Source organism: Prunus avium, chromosome 1, assembly GCF_965620075.1.
Source record: "Prunus avium chromosome 1, drPruAviu1.hap1.1, whole genome shotgun sequence".
Lineage (NCBI taxonomy): Eukaryota > Viridiplantae > Streptophyta > Magnoliopsida > Rosales > Rosaceae > Prunus > Prunus avium.
This window is the reverse complement of record NC_142284.1, coordinates 47972376-47989741: the sequence shown is the minus strand read 5'-3', so window position 1 is coordinate 47989741 and position 17366 is coordinate 47972376. Positions and strand designations below refer to the sequence as shown.

At 38.9% G+C, this 17366-nt stretch overlaps 4 protein-coding genes across 6 annotated transcripts; 2 read left to right on the top strand and 2 right to left on the bottom strand.

The window, feature by feature from the left end:
- Positions 1-1756: 1756 nt before the first annotated feature.
- On the bottom strand, positions 1757-3352 carry PARVUS (Nucleotide-diphospho-sugar transferases superfamily protein). Its single transcript, XM_021965263.2, has one exon. The coding sequence runs from the start codon at positions 3292-3294 to the stop codon at positions 2164-2166; it is 1131 nt and encodes a 376-aa protein (XP_021820955.1). The 5' UTR covers positions 3295-3352; the 3' UTR covers positions 1757-2163.
- Positions 3353-7123: 3771 nt separating this feature from the next.
- On the bottom strand, positions 7124-8783 carry LOC110762615 (RING/U-box superfamily protein). Of its 2 annotated transcripts, none has more exons than XM_021965265.2 (2): positions 8626-8783; positions 7124-8086 (listed from the first exon to the last, which is right to left on the bottom strand). In XM_021965265.2, exon 2 carries the CDS (start codon positions 8082-8084, stop codon positions 7377-7379), a length of 708 nt encoding a protein of 235 aa, XP_021820957.2. In that variant the 5' UTR covers positions 8085-8086; positions 8626-8783; the 3' UTR covers positions 7124-7376. The 2 variants fall into 2 exon arrangements, with proteins under 2 accessions (XP_021820957.2, XP_021820958.1); XM_021965266.2 differs by having other exon boundaries at positions 7124-8096; positions 8626-8775.
- A 1519-nt stretch (positions 8784-10302) lies between these two features.
- Positions 10303-11596, top strand: LOC110762614 (fatty acid elongase 3-like). The gene has a single exon (XM_021965264.2). The coding sequence runs from the start codon at positions 10541-10543 to the stop codon at positions 11453-11455; it is 915 nt and encodes a 304-aa protein (XP_021820956.1). The 5' UTR covers positions 10303-10540; the 3' UTR covers positions 11456-11596.
- A 1256-nt stretch (positions 11597-12852) lies between these two features.
- LPAT4 (lysophosphatidyl acyltransferase 4) lies at positions 12853-15542 on the top strand. Of its 2 annotated transcripts, XM_021965262.2 has the most exons (5): positions 12853-13220; positions 13367-13571; positions 13668-14270; positions 14763-14893; positions 15070-15542. In XM_021965262.2, exons 3-5 carry the CDS (start codon positions 13699-13701, stop codon positions 15528-15530), a joined length of 1164 nt encoding a protein of 387 aa, XP_021820954.1. In that variant the 5' UTR covers positions 12853-13220; positions 13367-13571; positions 13668-13698; the 3' UTR covers positions 15531-15542. The 2 variants fall into 2 exon arrangements, with proteins under 2 accessions (XP_021820954.1, XP_021820953.1); XM_021965261.2 differs by lacking the exon at positions 13367-13571.
- Positions 15543-17366: the final 1824 nt, after the last annotated feature.

Below are 17366 nucleotides of genomic sequence, written 5' to 3'. Positions count from 1 at the left end.
GGGGTCCAAGAGAACGGGACCGTCTCGGCCAATCATACTATACCACAAGTAATAATTTTACCACTTAACATAACGTGATTGGTCGAAAATAACAATGTTATCTCCGTTTTATATAAATTTGTGTGCTTTGGCCGGAGCAGAGACAGAGAAGGGGGAGTCGTTAATTGTAAAACAGTACCTAAAAATACGTGGGACCCACATGAGTACGATCTTCTTCTTCTTCTTCTTCATCCGGCTAGAATGGGAAAGTGCCGTACAAATTTTTAACCTCTTGAATATAAAAGCATGCTGCCGCGTGTTGATTTTCTTGGTCTTACTCTTAGTTACGGGTTGGGACCTTCTTCCTTGTCGTTTTGCCTCTTCCACCGACACTCTATATCATTTGTCTCGAATAAATATATACTTGTAGAATTTAAAATAGAAAACTAACAGGTTGGCAAGCATTCGCATTTGAATGATCTATTCGACTAGAAGCTATATATAAAATAGTTGAAGCCACGATGGATGACAATTACTTTTGAGATATTTAATTATATACTAATTTATAGCACTAATACTATAGATAAACCCTACATCATTTAATTTATATAAACAAACTATAAAAAAAACCCAAAAATTGATAGTTGGCCATATTGAATTTAATTTTGCTTATTAAATTACTTTGATACCCTATTGAGTGTTTTGGATTTTTTTATGAGGTTTTGGGATTGAGTTTGTTTTAAGAAATCAATGGCAATTTTGTAATTTAAAAGAAGTTGAAAGCCTTTTTGTTATGTTGTAAATGGGTTGTGGGTGTGTTTCTAAAGTTCATTTTATATATGATTTTTTTATATATAATTTGGGCTCTTATATTGGGTATAATAGTGAATCTCTCATTACTTTTTTGAATATGTAATTTATTCATTTGTTTTCTTATTCAAAGACACTATTATTAATGGAGTCATTTCTTTCTTCAACTCCAACTTGCGATTGTAGCTGAAAGGTTCAGGGATAGGCCCTAGTAGGGTAAGCAAAAGAAAAATGTCATCCTTTTGTGGCTGCCTGCACTGCATACTGACAAGCAGTTGGGTAAGTTTTGGTTCCGTGCAACTTTTTTTCTCTCCCTCTGCCAATGGAAGGGAAGGCTTGGAATGAAGAACCTCATAGCCATAGGTTGGCCTTTTTATTGAGTCAAACTTTGTACAAATCGTAAGTGAAGGGAATGGGAATGGGAATGGGAATGCATAAGTTTGTTGGTAGAATAGAAAGAAACTTGTTCACTGATGATTTGATTAACACTGACTCAATGCCTCTAGATAGACTTAGAGTACGTTTCTACGTACTCAACCGACCTTTTTTTTGTTACTTAGTTAAAGAGACAAATAAGCTGGCAAATGTCTTTCCAGCTGATACGTTCATTCCAAGCAAACCCACCCAATAAAAAAATGGACAATATTTACAACCTTTGAATAAAAAACTTCAAAGACTGCATTTAATGCAGTTTGAAAATGATTCCATAATAAGACATTAATCTCGAGTCTTCACTATGACTGATTCACTTACTAACTGAATGTAATTCTATCGATTACAACAACACTACCATCTTTGTCTCGTATGAGTCGAACTTCAAACCTCTTTTAAGTTTAACTAAGTGGAGATAAATGTCATTAAATCAAATACTCGTTTATAGTTATAATCACATACAGTTTAGCTTAGCGGGAAAATTGAAATCTCACTTCATATCACTTTCTCCACCACCTGCGTAAAGAGACTCATATTGAACAAAAACTGAATAACAATATTGATTTACTAATTGAAATCAAAATATCGTGAATTAAGACAGATCTTTTTAGCTATGCATGAATTACAGACGAATATGATACAATTACGCATTATATATCACACTTTTATTGGTGACAAAATTCATGACTTATTTCATTTTTATTACTTTTTGAGTATATATCATCTGTCTTTTTTTTTTATACATATTTTCCAGATGTACCTGTATCATCATCTACATACAATTCAATTATGTTTCCTTCCACCGCCCTTCTTCAATCGAATTTCCAAGCGAAGACTGATCATTACGAGCGAGCGAGCTCATCATCCAACAACGACGCACAATTCACAGTCTGCGGCGGCTTCACATCTCAAACCCATAACGCACCGTTTTGTTCCACACTTTTATGAATCCAAAACAAATGGCGTTTCCAAGAGATCATAAGGAGCCCAGAGAGCATCCAGAGGGCAAGGCCTGTTGGCCTCGAGCCTCGCCCATGGCTTCCCCTTCCCGCTCCAATGCAACAAACTCACCGAACCAGGATGCAGATCTCTGCAAAGCCCTCTGAAGTTGTCACCTCCCAGCCCGTGCTGGTTCCACCTATGCTCCACCGGCGCTATGTTCCCGGCGAACACCAGAAGAAACGGTGGTAGCGAGCCGAGCTCGTAGATTCTCATCCGCTTCTGCAACTCCATCCACTCCTCGATCTTCGTGGTGTAGTCGCCGCCTCTCCAGCGGTCGAGGTCGATGACCATAACGCCGGTGTTGAAGTAGCAGGCCTTGCGGTCGGCGAAGGTGAGGGAGAGGGAGGGGTTGGACCAGAAGGCAGGGGTAAAATAGGTAGTGAAGTTGGCGTTGCAGTACTCAGGGGCGGCGAGGACGGAAGAGGGGCCGAGGGGGGTGGCGGCGAGCTTAGCAATGTCGTCGACTAGGATGAGGTCGGAGTCGAGGTAGACGACGCGTCGTACGCAGAGGGGGAGGAGGTCGGCGAGGTAGCTGCGGGCGTAGTTGAGGGGACAGTCTAGGGCGGAGCGGATGGAGATGGAGATGAGGCCGGAGACGTGTGAGTCGTCGAAGGGGTAGATTCGGAATTTCAGGTAAGGGAAGGAGGAGGAGATTGTATCGCGGAGTAGGGAGGCGTTGGCGGTGGCTGAAGCAACGAAGTGGAAGACGGCGTTCTGGGGGCAGGAGGAGTGTTGGAGGACGGAGAGGATGGCGGCCATGGAGCCGCGGATGTAGGCGGTGTCTAGTGTCATTGCCACATGGACGGCTTGATAGGAGCAGATCATCATGTGGTCATCGTCTGATTCGTCGGGGTCCACGTCGTCGTGGTGGAGGGAGGTGATGGAAGGGCAGTCTGGGGAGTTGTAGAATTGAGGGGCCTCCCTAAATTGTTGGGTGGTGGTGGTGGTGGTGGCATTGGATGTGGTTGTGGTGGTAGCAGAGACTGAGGGAGCGGGAAGTAGGAGGATGAGGAAGGCAAAGAGGAGGAGGAGGGGGAGGAGTGGTGGTGGCTGAGGGGTAGGCATGGGCATAGTTTGAAAAGGGAAGTGAGGGAGAGAGTGAGATCTGTATATATTGGGATAGCTTGAGCTTTATATATGGGCAGGGGGTTTAAACTTTAAACAACACGCTTTTGTATTCTATGTAACTTTTTTTTTGTTTTTTGAAATATAAAGATAAATAAAGAGAGGAGAATTGGAATGAATAGCTGGATGGGGTGCAGCGTGTGCAGGGCATGGGAAAGGAGGGGCTTAGGCTCTTTAGTGAAGAATATTATGGGAAGAGGGAGTTGTTGAGTTCACATTTAGGCTATAGCTATTAGCTATGATGAATGATGATGCAATGCATCTCTTTCTTTCTAGTTCAATGTCCCTTTTTTATTTATTTATTAAAAAAACACAAGTAATATTATAAACTATAAGAAGGAGGGGATTTCTCATACATATATATTACCAAGGTGTTCGAATTTAAGACCACTAGTTTGCAAATCAATGCCTTTTTTCGTTAGCCGATATTCTTCTCTAGTTTGTTATGGATTCATAGCAAGAATTACATTAGTAGTAGGTAAGTGGATTCAAATTCGTACGAGTAGGTAAATTTTCTATTTTGAAATTGCCAAGTTGGTTATTCTTTGTTCATACCAAATTAGAATTAGAATTGATTTAGTAGCTTTTTAGAGATTTTATAAAGACTGATTGCCTCTTTTTATTTATTTATTTATTTATTATTATACTATTATTGACTGACTACGGACAGTTCACCAAAAACTAACTCGTAATATAAGTAAGTAGGACCTAGAAAATGTCTGACTTATTTGGCCCATAAACAAATTGAGTCGTAAGATATGATTATCCAACATATGTCTTGAGTCTTGACAAACAAAGAATAATAAGAAAATAAATTATCATCAGGAATGTAAATAAATCATTACTCATATATGATTATGCACATAAGAAAAAGTAAAAGGGCGGCGTAGAGAGATGCAAAGGCTGGGAATGATTGAATTGAATAGATCGGATCATTTCTCACCCTTTGTTTTTCTTCATTGGGGCCCCACAGCTTTTGTACACGTCTTGAATTGAAGCTTTCTGTCTGTCAAATCGCATGGTCGTGGATGCTTCCTCATGGATTCGTAACAATTAATCTTTCTCATCAAAAATATTTTTCTCATTTTTCTCACTTTTATTTGATGGTCTATACAATAATAATAGGACGATATCTCTCTTTGTCTCAAAGCGTTGATGTATCGCAGTCGGGAAAACTATTTTTGAGCAAACCAAATGAGAGAGAGACAGAGAGAGGCACATAAAAATTCAAAGGAAACGAACAAAGACAAGTTCATACTTGGTTACCAAGTTTTCTCCTAAAATACTCCATTCCAGACCAGAGGAGAGGAGACGATGATAAAATATTTTATGTCACAAACACAATCATATCATGTGCTAAAAGAGTCAGGCAAAGCTCAATTGTATTAAACTAATTAATTATGTGATGTGGTCGTAGATGCCAACTTTCCCCTTCCAATTATAAACCTACTTAATTGTTGGACCATCGTTAGCAACACATATTATTAGTGTTTAATTTTGTGGATTATACGTGTCATTAAGTAAATTTCTACTCGGACTTTCCTTAACAGATACTCAATAATTGATTTTCCTTCTTCTTTTAATTCTTCTTCGCAGCTAAATCATGTTAAACAAATGTTCCCCTCATTTTGCAGGTTAGATCAGAATTAGTAAGGCATTTGTGAGCAGAAATTAGGAAGAAACGTTCAAAATTCGTTCTCCAGATTCGTTAGAACACGCTTGGTACACTTCATCTGATTTTATTACTCAAATAAGAATAAAAGCAACAAAACCCAAAAGAATTAAACAATTTATTTCCTATGGTGAACATCACCGTCACACGATGTCATCATTACCAATATACCCAAAAGTCAATATCCAAAGCATCGTTATCATGATTCTTATGTTTTGGTATTTGGAGGAAATTATTTAAGATTAACCATAAATGATGATGTCATAAACAACTCTCATCCATGTTCTTCAATTTCATATCACGAAGGTTTTCTTCATCTTTCTCAATGATCTCCATTTTCAAGAACAACGCATGAAAATAGTTAAGTTGCGCTAAAAACAATGGAGAACGGAATGAACAGAGATGAAATTATAGGCAGGTTGAGATATTTTGATTATAAATGTATACATTAAACAGTTTGAGTGGTCACACAGTCACCGACAACCCAAAACGTGCGTGGGTCATGGTCGTCATAAAAGGAAGCTTAAATGAACTTCACCATGCACATGCTAATGCTTCTCCTCTATCTAAAGATATAGGCACTAGGGATTGGGATTTGCATAATATTGCATGCACAGAATTAATTAACCAACTATATAATTATTGCATCAATTAATTTTACAATTTCGAATCCTTATGAAATTTGCGCTTGATTAGTATAAAATAATAATAATAATTATTAGTGTTAATTTGTTTTAAATATAATAGTACATGCTCGAAAGTCATCTCCTCTCCTCCTCATCCATGGATGATGGATCATCAAAGTGCACGAACTTCAAAGTGCATACAATTTGTATTTGTCGGTGGCTGATGCATATACATACCCTAGTAGTAGTAGTAGTAGTATACAGTAGATTACAGTCGTGTTTCGCGTGCAGGAGAGGAGAACACCCTCCATGGTCATGGTGGTGGGTACGTTCAAAGATTCAAAGTCAAACCTTTTAATATTGAGAGGTGACTTTCACGCCTCCTAATAATTTTATCTACTTTTTGGAAACCTAACCTATACAACCTCATGAACTCGACACTACTTTTTTTATTTAAAAGAGAAGCTCTATGCAAACTAGTTTAGTTTATTTTTATTTATTAGCTGTGTGTGCCTAACTTGCTGTGAAGAAGAGAAGAGAAGACAATTTACAAGTCAATTCGTTGAGGCAAATTAGGCCAAGCCAGTGCCACTTTTGCCTCTCCTTTGAGGTGGTGTTGTATTGGCGTTTTTCAATAGCATTCTGTCACACTGCAAGTATATATGCCCAACCAGCCTCTTATCACATTAAAGTATAAAAAATCGTTTATTTTAGAGGCAAGTTTGGATGGATCATGGAAATAAATCTAAATACTTAATGCATAACTCTTTCCTTTTTCTCTTTTCTAACAAAAGCATATGGTAGAGGTAAAAGCCAAATTTTGACAAGAGTATTTCAGTGATGAATCAAACTTGAGGAGAGGAGCCCCAAACAACCAATTTGAACTTGGGAAACTGTTTAGAGGAGGATTAGAGATGGCCTAAGATAAATTACAAGAGCTTGCTCATGCTCATCGAGAAGTTTTTTTAGCCCGACGACAAGTGATCAATTCAATCCTCATGCTCACACATATAGCTCAATGGCGACAAGTAATGTCGATAAATAATTGAAGGAAGCAAATCAAGAGCTATAAAAAGGGGCCACAGGCAGGCAGTACGTATCCATTATCAATCAGAAGACAAACAAAAAGCTCGACAGAAAAACCGTTTGAACACTTATGTTGCAAATAAACAATGCATCTTTAGACAAGATTGATGCATATCTAACTGCTTTGTATTCTTCTGACCACAAAATAATAATTGCTTTGTATTCTTGTATACTTGTGTGAACTTATAAAAAAAACATGTCAAAAATGGTACGCATTCCATGACAATCAGATCTACCACTCATGCAGGCCATTGCTTAACTGAAAACACAACTTTAAGATTTGAAAACAGGACTCATCGCAGTCATCCTTATGCAGGAGATTTGGGTATGGACAGTATACATCGGATTCAGGAGATAAAAGTATCATGAGATTTAGGAGAACTTCATACCATTCAAGAATACAAAGTAATGTCATACATTGCATGTGAAGTTCGCTAATAATCCAGCAAACCACAATTATCATGTCAAACAAACAATAACTATCATGTCAAGTAAACCACAATTGCCATTCTGATGACAGTGACACGTAAAAAACTCTACAACATGACTTGTAATAGTAAAATATGAACACTTTACCACGAGGTTGACCACGCCCTAAATATTAGTTAGCAACTTAGCAAATTGAAACTGATAGCATATTCAATCTATTGCCACATAAGAGCCACAAGTGCACAAATAACAACAAATAAAAACAACCTCTTCAGGAAATAATCTTGTTGTCGTTGACCTGTAGCCCTGTGAAGATGGTATCTATGTGGATGGCCGCCATGAAATGAATTTGAGAACCCATGAGGAAATCCAGCAGTTGCACCATACATTGCAGCATCAGGAAACCCATGTAGCTGAAAATTTAAGAGAGATGGGATAAGGCCACCAAAAGCCGCGGAAAAGGTGAAATTCCCAAACCTTGTGGTGGCAATGGGTGCAAAACCTCCCAAACCCCCCAAGCCTCCCATGAATCCAAACCCACGTGGGGGAAAATGGTTTGGTTCTGGTGGAGGAGCTGTTTCAGGTCTTTGTCCTGCTGGACGGTTTGGGATATTAATACCAGGTATTGCCTTCGATCTTGGGTCAGTTGATGTCTTTCCCCTACCATATAAGGGCACCAAATTCTCCTCCTTTATGAGGGCTTTGCAAACAGGGCATTCCTGAGAGTGGGAGTGAATGTGGAGCCATTTGTAAAGGCAAGGCCAGCAGAAGAGATGGCCACATAGGGTGACAATGGGGTCTTGGGCCAAGTCGAAGCAGATATTGCATTCAAAATTACCAGCATCACTGTTGTTATTGTTGCTGCTGGAGAAAGAAGGCCCTTGGGATGGCCTGCTCGTTGATTCCCCGAACCCACTTGCCATCCCTGGAAGAGCCTAAATAAATTAGTCCATACATTAAATCAAAACCAGCCACTGCAACATCTCAATTACCTTAAACACAACTCATAAGCATCGTTATATACAGGAAAGCCCCAATTACACTGGGTTTGCACGAATTTTTTTTTCAATTAGAAGATGAAGTCTATTCATAATTCCAGCCAAAGCACAACAACGATTTAAAACCCAACCAAAATTGTAAAAAAATGCATGAATAATTTCTAATTCATAACAAATTTCTATAAAACATAATTCTTTGGCCCTTCTTCTTGATCATGAACGTAAAAGATTTAGTCTCAACATTTCATGTTTCATACATAACGATTCAATACCCCCTGGATCTCTTAAAATCTTAATACGAGAAGCCAAAGGCATATTTTTTAATATGAATTTGAAACTTTCTCGATCGATTCTCAGAATCTGCTAATTACAATCCAAAAAAAATGCAGAGACAAATGAAAAAGAAATCAATTCAATATTCCGATCAAATATATGAACAAAACTTAGGGCAGAGATTACCACTGACCTTCACATAGAAGAAGTAGACGAATCGAAGCCAACTCAATACGAGTATTGGCGAGAGAAATCCGTTGACGGGAAGCAAGAGCAAAGAACTTTGTGTTTGGTGGGAGATGCGGTATTGACGCGTTTGGAGATCTCCGGACAGGAGATTGTTTTCCTTGCCCAGCTGGCAACTTTCCAATGGTATATTGTGACTCCTCGATTTCTAGCCGTCGGATAGATTATGGATTCATAAATCAACGATGTTAAAATGACTTGTTCTGGGCCAGTGGGTTGCGTAAGGTTTGATGACCGTGGGCTTTCTCTGGACTTGGTTTGCATTGTCCTTGATGACTATGGACTTTTTCTTACGTTTCAGGGGCATTTGGTCCTGACTAGGCCTATCATATTTGAATAACTCATGGTTTTAAAAACAAAGGTGAAATAGTCATGGTGTTTTGGACCCTAAAACAAATTTGGTTATCTCACATATGGATTTGGTTAGTTGTCCAATGTATTGTGCTGGACCCCTTACATCCGAATTCGATCTCCCTTCCCGTACATTAGAGTAGTCAAAATATCATTTCTAATATATATATATATATATATATATCATGGTTTCAAATGACTTTGCACGAACCACTCATATACAAGAGAAACATATTATTTGAATTTGACTTTATTTGTTAACTATTGTTAGTAATGTGAAGAATTTTTGGTTTCATCATGTCAAGATTTAAAGTTCATAGTAAACTTATCAACTAACTTGTAGTTGAACGTTACTTCTCTTTTTAATGTTTAAAGACATACTAAATTCGAATACCTTCCTTTCTCAATTTTTGTTGTTTTCTAGAAGTTCATAGTGAACTTGTAAGTTATAACAAATCTGCCATGTAAAAGAAGAAAAAGAAAAGTAAAATGATCTATTAGTGTAGTAGTTTAGAGTAATTATTTATTTGTCCAAGAAATGTCACGAGTTGGAGTTCTAGCATTCATAAAATATGTGTGAATTTAATATGTTATCGTCAATTTCAATAGAAAAAGTCTTCCCAAAAATAAGAAAAATGAAGAACCTTGGCTTAAGGACTGCTTTCATATTTCCAAGACAGCGGTATTGATTTGACATTTTGACCACAACCCTGCGCTTCACAGGCTCCATGGTTCTCCTCCTTCTCCACTCAAAATGAAAATCGGGTGGACAGCTCACGATTTCAACCACCATAACAATGGTGGGCTTCTAGTGGATCTTATTATCTGGAGTAAACAGTCTAGTGGGCGATGCACAAATGTGGTTTGAAATTGGCCACATGTGGTTTTGTGCCTAACTTTTTTCATAAATATCTATACACAATTACTTTCATCAAATTTATGTTCAAAATATCTTCTGTCGCAAATGGAATTTTATTGTCCTCATGATTCATATTTCATTTGTTTAAATTAAAAAAAAAAGGCGCATTTCTAAAGTCCAAACAACCATATTTTTCAGCTCAGAAAGTTTCAAAATACTCATGTAACTCATGCTCCACAGGAGACACGCTTTAATGGGTCCAGATTTATTCTTGCAGGGGTCCCAAATCCTTCTCTAGAGAAATGAAAAATAACAAAAATGCCTTTGGGACCAAGACACCAAACTCATTTAATTATTGGCGGTGCGTTGCGTTGATAATAATGGTTGGCATAAAAACAGAACAAAAAACAAAAGCACTCGAAGAAAGAAACTTCCGCAGTCAACACCATTTTTTATCTCTCCTTTTATAATAATCCGCTGACCTCTCAAATCAATTCGTTCAGCAAAATCCCATCTCTATCAAATTGCCTTTTATTTCCAACGCCATCCGCCCGCATTCATAAAACATCTCTTAGACTCCAGATTTTTGTTCAACATCATCTCCAGTTCTATATTCATTCACGCATTTCATCGAACACCTGAGAAGCAACCCATGACGCAGAGCATCAAGTACTGGTTATCGGAGCATCCAACAATCGTAAACTTCCGATGGAGCACCACCCAATCATGGGGCTCCACGTGGTCCTTCCTCTTCACCGCCATCCCCACCTACATCGCCGTCGCCACCACCCTCCACCTCATCCTCACCGTCTTCCGCCGCCGCCGCCCCGTCCCACTCGGCATAATTCCAGCCGTCCATAGCCTCGGCATGGCCCTAATCTCTGCCGTGATCTTCGCGGGAATCCTGGTCTCCGCCGCTGCCGAGATTCGCGACACCCGCTGGTTATGGCGGCGCACCAAGACCACCCCATTCCAGTGGTTCCTCTGCTTCCCGCTCGGGACCCGCCCTTCGGGTCGCGTCTTCTTCTGGTCCTACGTCTTCTACCTCTCTCGGTTCCTCCACCTGTTCCGCACGTTCTTCACCGTCCTCCGCCGCCGTAGGCTGACCTTCTTCCACCTCTTCAACCAGTCGATCCTCATCTTCATGTCGTTCCTCTGGCTCGAGTTCTCTCAGTCGTTTCAGGTCCTGGCCATACTCTCCACCACTCTGCTTTACTCAGTGGTCTACGGGTACCGGTTCTGGACCGCAATCGGGTTACCCGGCGCCTGTTTCCCGTTCGTGGTGAATTGCCAGGTGGTGTTGCTCGGCTGCAACTTGGTTTGCCATGTTGGGGTGCTTTCGCTGCACATTTTGAAAGGCGGGTGCAATGGGATGGGAGCTTGGGTGTGCAATTCGGTGCTCAACGGCGCCATTCTTTTGCTCTTCTTGAAGTTCTACGTGAAGATGTATTTGACAAATTCAAATGTGGGTAAAGTGGAGAGTTTGGGCACGCATTTGGGTTCTGGTTCGGAGTCAAACCCTAAGCATGAACGTGAGGTTGTCATTGTTAAGGAAAAACGTTGTTAATTTGTGCCTTTGAGATTTTCTTTACATTTTGTTTGTATTTTATCAAACAAAATATATTAGGTGGAAATGAGATTCATTGTGAATATGATATATATGTAAATGTATATATATATATTATATATATCTTTTTCACTCAATAAAGGTAAATGTTCAAAGAAGAAGACTCTATTCTTGGATTCTTGAAACTTCCATTTGAATAGTCAATCAAATGAAATGAGGAAGGTGCCGCTTGAGAAGAAAACTTAGAATTATACGAATTTGATACCTTGTCCATTCTGCAAGAAAAGTTCTATTGTTAAGTTTCGGATTGACCAATGACCGACGACATGCCGTCACTGATATGATATTCTGGTCTCTTTATTTTTGCTCATTGATTGCGTAAAATATCAAAATTAATATGGTAAACCAAAACGTGACATCCCGTTAAGAGAAAAGGAAAGGACGCAAAAATAATGTTATCAGGCACAATTTTGGTGAACTAATTGGGGCCAAAAAAAGGAGGACAAACAGAAACACACCTATCCCAAAACAAAAGTGTTCTAGGTCCACCAACTTCAATAATAAAGGCCCAACACAAAGAGGATGAGAAAAGAAACCCAGATGCATGGTAGAATACAAAAACCCCAGATACACAACTCCTCGCGCCTACATTAATCCAACAAACTTTTGGCCAAATGTATTGGAGATCTCGTTAACTCGTACCTTGATTACCTCTATCAATCTTCAGCAACATCGTCATGCATTAATCGCCTCCAATTGGCTACTCGATGTTCTCCTTCATTGCCATGATTATATTTTTCCCATTTTAAGTGCCATGTATTTGTATAAATTTAGCATGTTTACTTATAAGGAATAGGTATTGAATGATTTCAATTCCTGATTTCCGATGTGTTTTGTCATTCGTTAGGGAGGGAGAGAGAAGAGTATTATATTAGGTTGCCCCAAAATTGTATCCTACGTGAATTGAACCCGAATGCACTTTGGGGGATGTGAGAGTTTGACTCATTTTTCCACTATGTGCTGATTTCTGATGTGTTTACTAACACATAGGGATTAAAAAAAATTACATAGTTCCACTTTCAAGTGTAGTTTAGGCCACGATGGGCTTCAACTTTACAATTTTATCCACCAGGCTGCTCAACTCAGCGATGCGGCCCACTTACGGGGGCAATCTTCCGTCACACTTCTTCGTTCACCAACATCAACACTCCAGAATTGGAGTAGAAGTAGTGCAAACAAAGATTGGTTTATTTATCTATTTAATTCTTATTAGTTTTAATAATATAATGATTAGAGGTGTAACCCAATCTAATTATATCCAACAAATCTTAAGAGTGCTTTTTTTGTTTTGGCAACAACAGCTAGCTTTTATTAGGTTTGACTCGTTCTCTGGTTTAAACTTTAAACAAAAACAAATGGTGAATGAATGAATAATATGTCTGTGCTGCACTTGTTTGCCGTGTGATAATACTTCCATATTCGCACTTTTGCTCAGCGTTGCCTATTTATAATAATTTTTGCATTGGCTATATATGAAGGAATTCAATCCAATATTTATAAATGGCTTTTTATTATTTTTGGCAATCATTTTTTTGTGTACATGAAGCCACCAATCTCTCTCTTGTATATAAATCCCTTATTAATATTATTTTTGGCATTTATTCGAAACGCTGATCTTTTATTTCCTTCTACCCAACAACAACAACACAAACGTACTCTTCGTTCTCGGAGCAAAAATTTCTCTCTAAATCTACGTTCGCATGAGGTAACAACATTGTTTTGTTGTCTGCAGATTTAAGGTTATGGTTGTTGTCGTTCTTGTTGCAATTGCGTCTCTGGAAATCGTCTTTACGTTTGTCGTTTTTTTTACTTCGTGATTATATGATTGAAATTGAAACATCAAAATCTCAGGGAGGCATCTGATCTACCTCCCTGGATAACCAGAATGGCATCGATGTCTCAAAAGGAAAACCAACATTCTTGATCACGTCAATCATAATTCGTTCATGTGCAAATGTGGGGTTAGGCCAATTGGCGGAAGCAGTGTAACCTCCCCATTTCACCCGAGTTCGAAACCTCTGCACGACTAGTTTAGAATATCTCATTATTCGTTCATGTACATGTTTATTATTGTGTTTCTTTGTTCATGTTTATTTAAGGGAAATGGGAAGTAATTTCTGTTTCTTAAAGACATATTTTGGTAATATTGCAGCTGCATTGAGGGAGGTTTTTCCTGGAACGAGATGGATATTTGCAGTCCCTTGAAACCTGATAGTAAACTGAAGCATAGGCCCTTAACGCCACTTAGAGTTGTGAGGGGTGTGATATGTTTAGTAGTGTTTCTTTCTACTGCTTTCATGATTCTTGTGTGCTTTGCGCCTATCATTGCTGTAATTTTGCGCCTTTTGAGCATACATTGCAGCAGAAAAGCAACATCCCTCCTCTTTGGTATTTGGCTGGCCTTGTGGCCCTTCCTATTTGAAAAGATCAATGGGACCAAAGTGGTTTTTACTGGTGACACCGTGCCCCCGAAAGAACGCACTCTGCTCATTGCCAATCATAAAACTGAGGTTGATTGGATGTACTTGTGGGATCTTGCATTGCGAAAAGGGTCCCTCGGCCACATCAAATATGTCCTCAAGAGCAGCCTCATGAAGCTGCCTGTCTTCGGTTGGGGCTTTCATGTTTTGGAGTTTATCCCTTTGAAGAGGAAGTGGGAAGTTGATGAACCGGTTATGCGCAAATTGCTTTCGTCCTTTGCTGATCCTGCAGACCCTCTGTGGCTCGCCATTTTTCCTGAAGGAACTGATTATAAGTACTGCTTATTACCCCCACCCTGCCTTTCTTATCAATCTATGTGCATGTATTTTCAGATTATTATATTGAATTTATCATATTCAAGATTATTTGACCTCCATGTGCTTCTATTTCTAACTTCAGCAAAAGAAAATCCATATTGTTTGAACTTAGACTGTTAGTTTCACAGTTTTGACACTTGACAATGAGTTTGAGAATCCTTTCTCACGTTTATGCTCTGCAATGAGATTTTTTTAGAATCCGATTCTCTGAAACCCACAGTATTGCCTAATTTTGATGCACTTCTCTGCGCTGAGTTACCTTTGGACCCCATTTCTATATTCACCAGTCACCTTTCTAACATTGGTTTCATCTCATACTGTCATAAGGCATATTTCCAACTTGCAAATTTTTATAGTGCATTCAAAATATTCTTCGTTATTCATTTTAAGAGATTAATGTATGTAGATATTTAGTTGTTTTGTTTTTTACCCCCTTGTTTTGTATACAGTGAAGAAAAATGCAAAAAGAGTCAGATATTTGCTGCTGAAACTGGACTTCCTGTACTGTCACATGTCCTGCTTCCAAGAACGAAAGGTTTTTGTGCTTGCTTGGAAGCTCTAAGAAGTTCTTTGGATGCAGGTTATTTACACCAGACTTCCACTCTCTTATTGGTATTCTGGAAATTATGTGTTTGAAACCCCATTTTCTCTCTCTCTCTCTCTCTCTCTCTCTCTCTCTCTCTCCATTTTATCTTGTCTTAACATTCCATTCCTGTTATATTTATATGTGCATTCATATTCCAAATTGTCTTGCAGTTTATGACTTGACAATCGCATACAAGAATCAATGCCCTTCATTTATGGACAATGCGTTTGGCGTGGATCCTTCAGAAGTTCACATTCATGTTCGCCGTATCCCTATCGAAGACATCCCAGAGTCTATCGCGGATGCAGCTTCTTGGTTAACGGACACATTCCAGCTCAAGGACAACTTACTCTCTGATTTCAATACTCAAGGCCATTTCCCTAGTGAAGGAGGAGGAGGAGGAGGCGAAGAGGAACTGTCCACATTGAAGTGCTTGGTAAATTTTATGTTGGTAGTTGTTTTAACTGTCGTGCTCATTTACCTTACCATTTTTTCAACCGTCTGGTTTAAAATATACATCGGTTTATCATGTGCATACCTTGCTACAGCTACTTATTTTGAAATCCAACCGATGCCAATTTTAGACTTTGTTAAAGCAACATGTGTTTGCAATAGACCAAGAAGTGAATAGAAGAACTGCAAATTTTTGAGGTGTTTTGCGAATGTTTGATTATTCCTATATTTGTTGCACCTGTGTGTTTGCCACCAAATTGAAACAGAGCTTCAAATTGAGCTCTTTTAGCCGTCAATGGTTATGGCTTGAAGCTTCATTTGCAGCCCATAATTAACCCTAGAAGCAGCATTACAGTTTCACTTTACAAAAAGAAGACTTCTAATAACTAGTCTTCAGTGACAAATTTTCAAACATGTCAGCCTTGAATCTTATGTTGCTGTAATGTGGTTCAAAGTGTGATCTGTCATGAGACAAATTGTAAACAAGTAGATCATATCAAGAGAAAATCAAACAAATGAGAGGTTGGGGGTTGGTTCTGATCAACTTTATGCAAAAGACAATGCAGGTGTTAACTAAGTAGTCGTAGAGATTAATTGAGTGAAGCAATGGGTAGGAATCTTGTCAACCTTTTCGTGTGAGCAGCTTTCTTTGTCTTTCTAACTTTTTGGTGGATTTGTACTTGTATTCATATACATACAGAACACAAATTATGTCAAGAAATAAATAGGGATGCAAATTGGAACCATCCTGACTTTAACAACCAAACATGTGAAACCAAGGCTTTAATTGGTATTGGGTGGAGCAGGCTGGTCCGCGAAATGTCACACTATCCAATCCATTCCAAGGCACCAAACATATATAAGTATAAGATTAAAGCGAAAGGCCAACCAACCATTCCTTTTGTGCTGCCGAATAAGATATGTGAGAGAAACAAGAAACAAGTTACTGTTAACATCGTTTGATTAACTTTGTATTAGCAAATATTTACTTAAGAAACGTTTGCTTGGAAAAGAAAGGACATGAAATACTACAAACATTCATTCGAAGGAAAATTAATTACAAGTGAAAGATTGTGTTTATTTAACCAAATTACCACGCCAAAATGTGTAAAAAGATTGTGGCATTTTATTATGAAACTATCAAGAAGCCAACATCAAAAGAATTGTGTTTTCTTAGCGGACACACGTGCGAATTAACTCTCAAGCTCAACTGCCAGCCCAAGACCGTGTGAGAGTCGACTGAGAGACTGAGAGTGGGAGTGGGAGGTCGTGCGATTGATGATGTTTGCCACGTTGCTGTTTTATGTGATGTGATCTTGTCGAGGGACCGTCCTTGTTGCGTGACTCGATACTCCAACCTGCCTGCCACGTCACGTGCCACACCAATACTCATATTTTATCATCCCCTTACCCAAATTAACAAGAAAAAATTAATTACGCAATGCTTTCCCCCACAGTAATTAATCGATGATACGATTACACATCAGATTTACCATTCGAGTAAGGAAAGCATAAGAGCATCCACAGTGGGGGTGTACAAGGGGGTGTATGTTAAATATACACCCGTTGTGATCGGAATCAACCGCAATGGGGGAGTGTATATGAATGTATAATTACATCACCACCTTGAGATGTATATTTAGATGCAATTGTACATCTTTTTTTTTACATCTCTTGCAGGTGGGATCCAGCTGCAAAAAGAAGAGGAAAAATGGAGAAAAGTGGCTTTACACCCCCGAAAATACACCCCTTCATTGGAGCAAAAAGCGTATTTACACACCAATGAGGTATAAATGGGATGTAAAAGTGGCTTTACACCCCCGAAAATACACCCTCTCATTGGAGCAAAAAACATATTTACATCCCCAGTAGGTGTAAAGAGGATGTAAAAGTGGCTTTATACCTCCGAAAATACACCCTTACTGTGGAAGCTCTAACTGAAATGAAAACGATGCATAGCATAAGTAAGATGAGGTAAAGTTGCACACTCAGCTCAGAAATTAATCTACACCCT

Excerpts from the sequence above, each read along its gene's own strand:
- PARVUS (XM_021965263.2), bottom strand. The coding sequence starts at position 3,294 with ATGCCCATGCCTACCCCTCAGCCACCACCACTCCTCCCCCTCCTCCTC.
- LOC110762615 (XM_021965265.2), bottom strand. The coding sequence starts at position 8,084 with ATGGCAAGTGGGTTCGGGGAATCAACGAGCAGGCCATCCCAAGGGCCT.
- LOC110762614 (XM_021965264.2), top strand. The coding sequence starts at position 10,541 with ATGACGCAGAGCATCAAGTACTGGTTATCGGAGCATCCAACAATCGTA.
- LPAT4 (XM_021965261.2), top strand. Across the intron at positions 14,271-14,762 it reads CCTGAAGGAACTGATTATAA|TGAAGAAAAATGCAAAAAGA; the intron begins GTACTGCTTATT and ends TTTTGTATACAG. Across the intron at positions 14,894-15,069 it reads AAGAAGTTCTTTGGATGCAG|TTTATGACTTGACAATCGCA; the intron begins GTTATTTACACC and ends ATTGTCTTGCAG.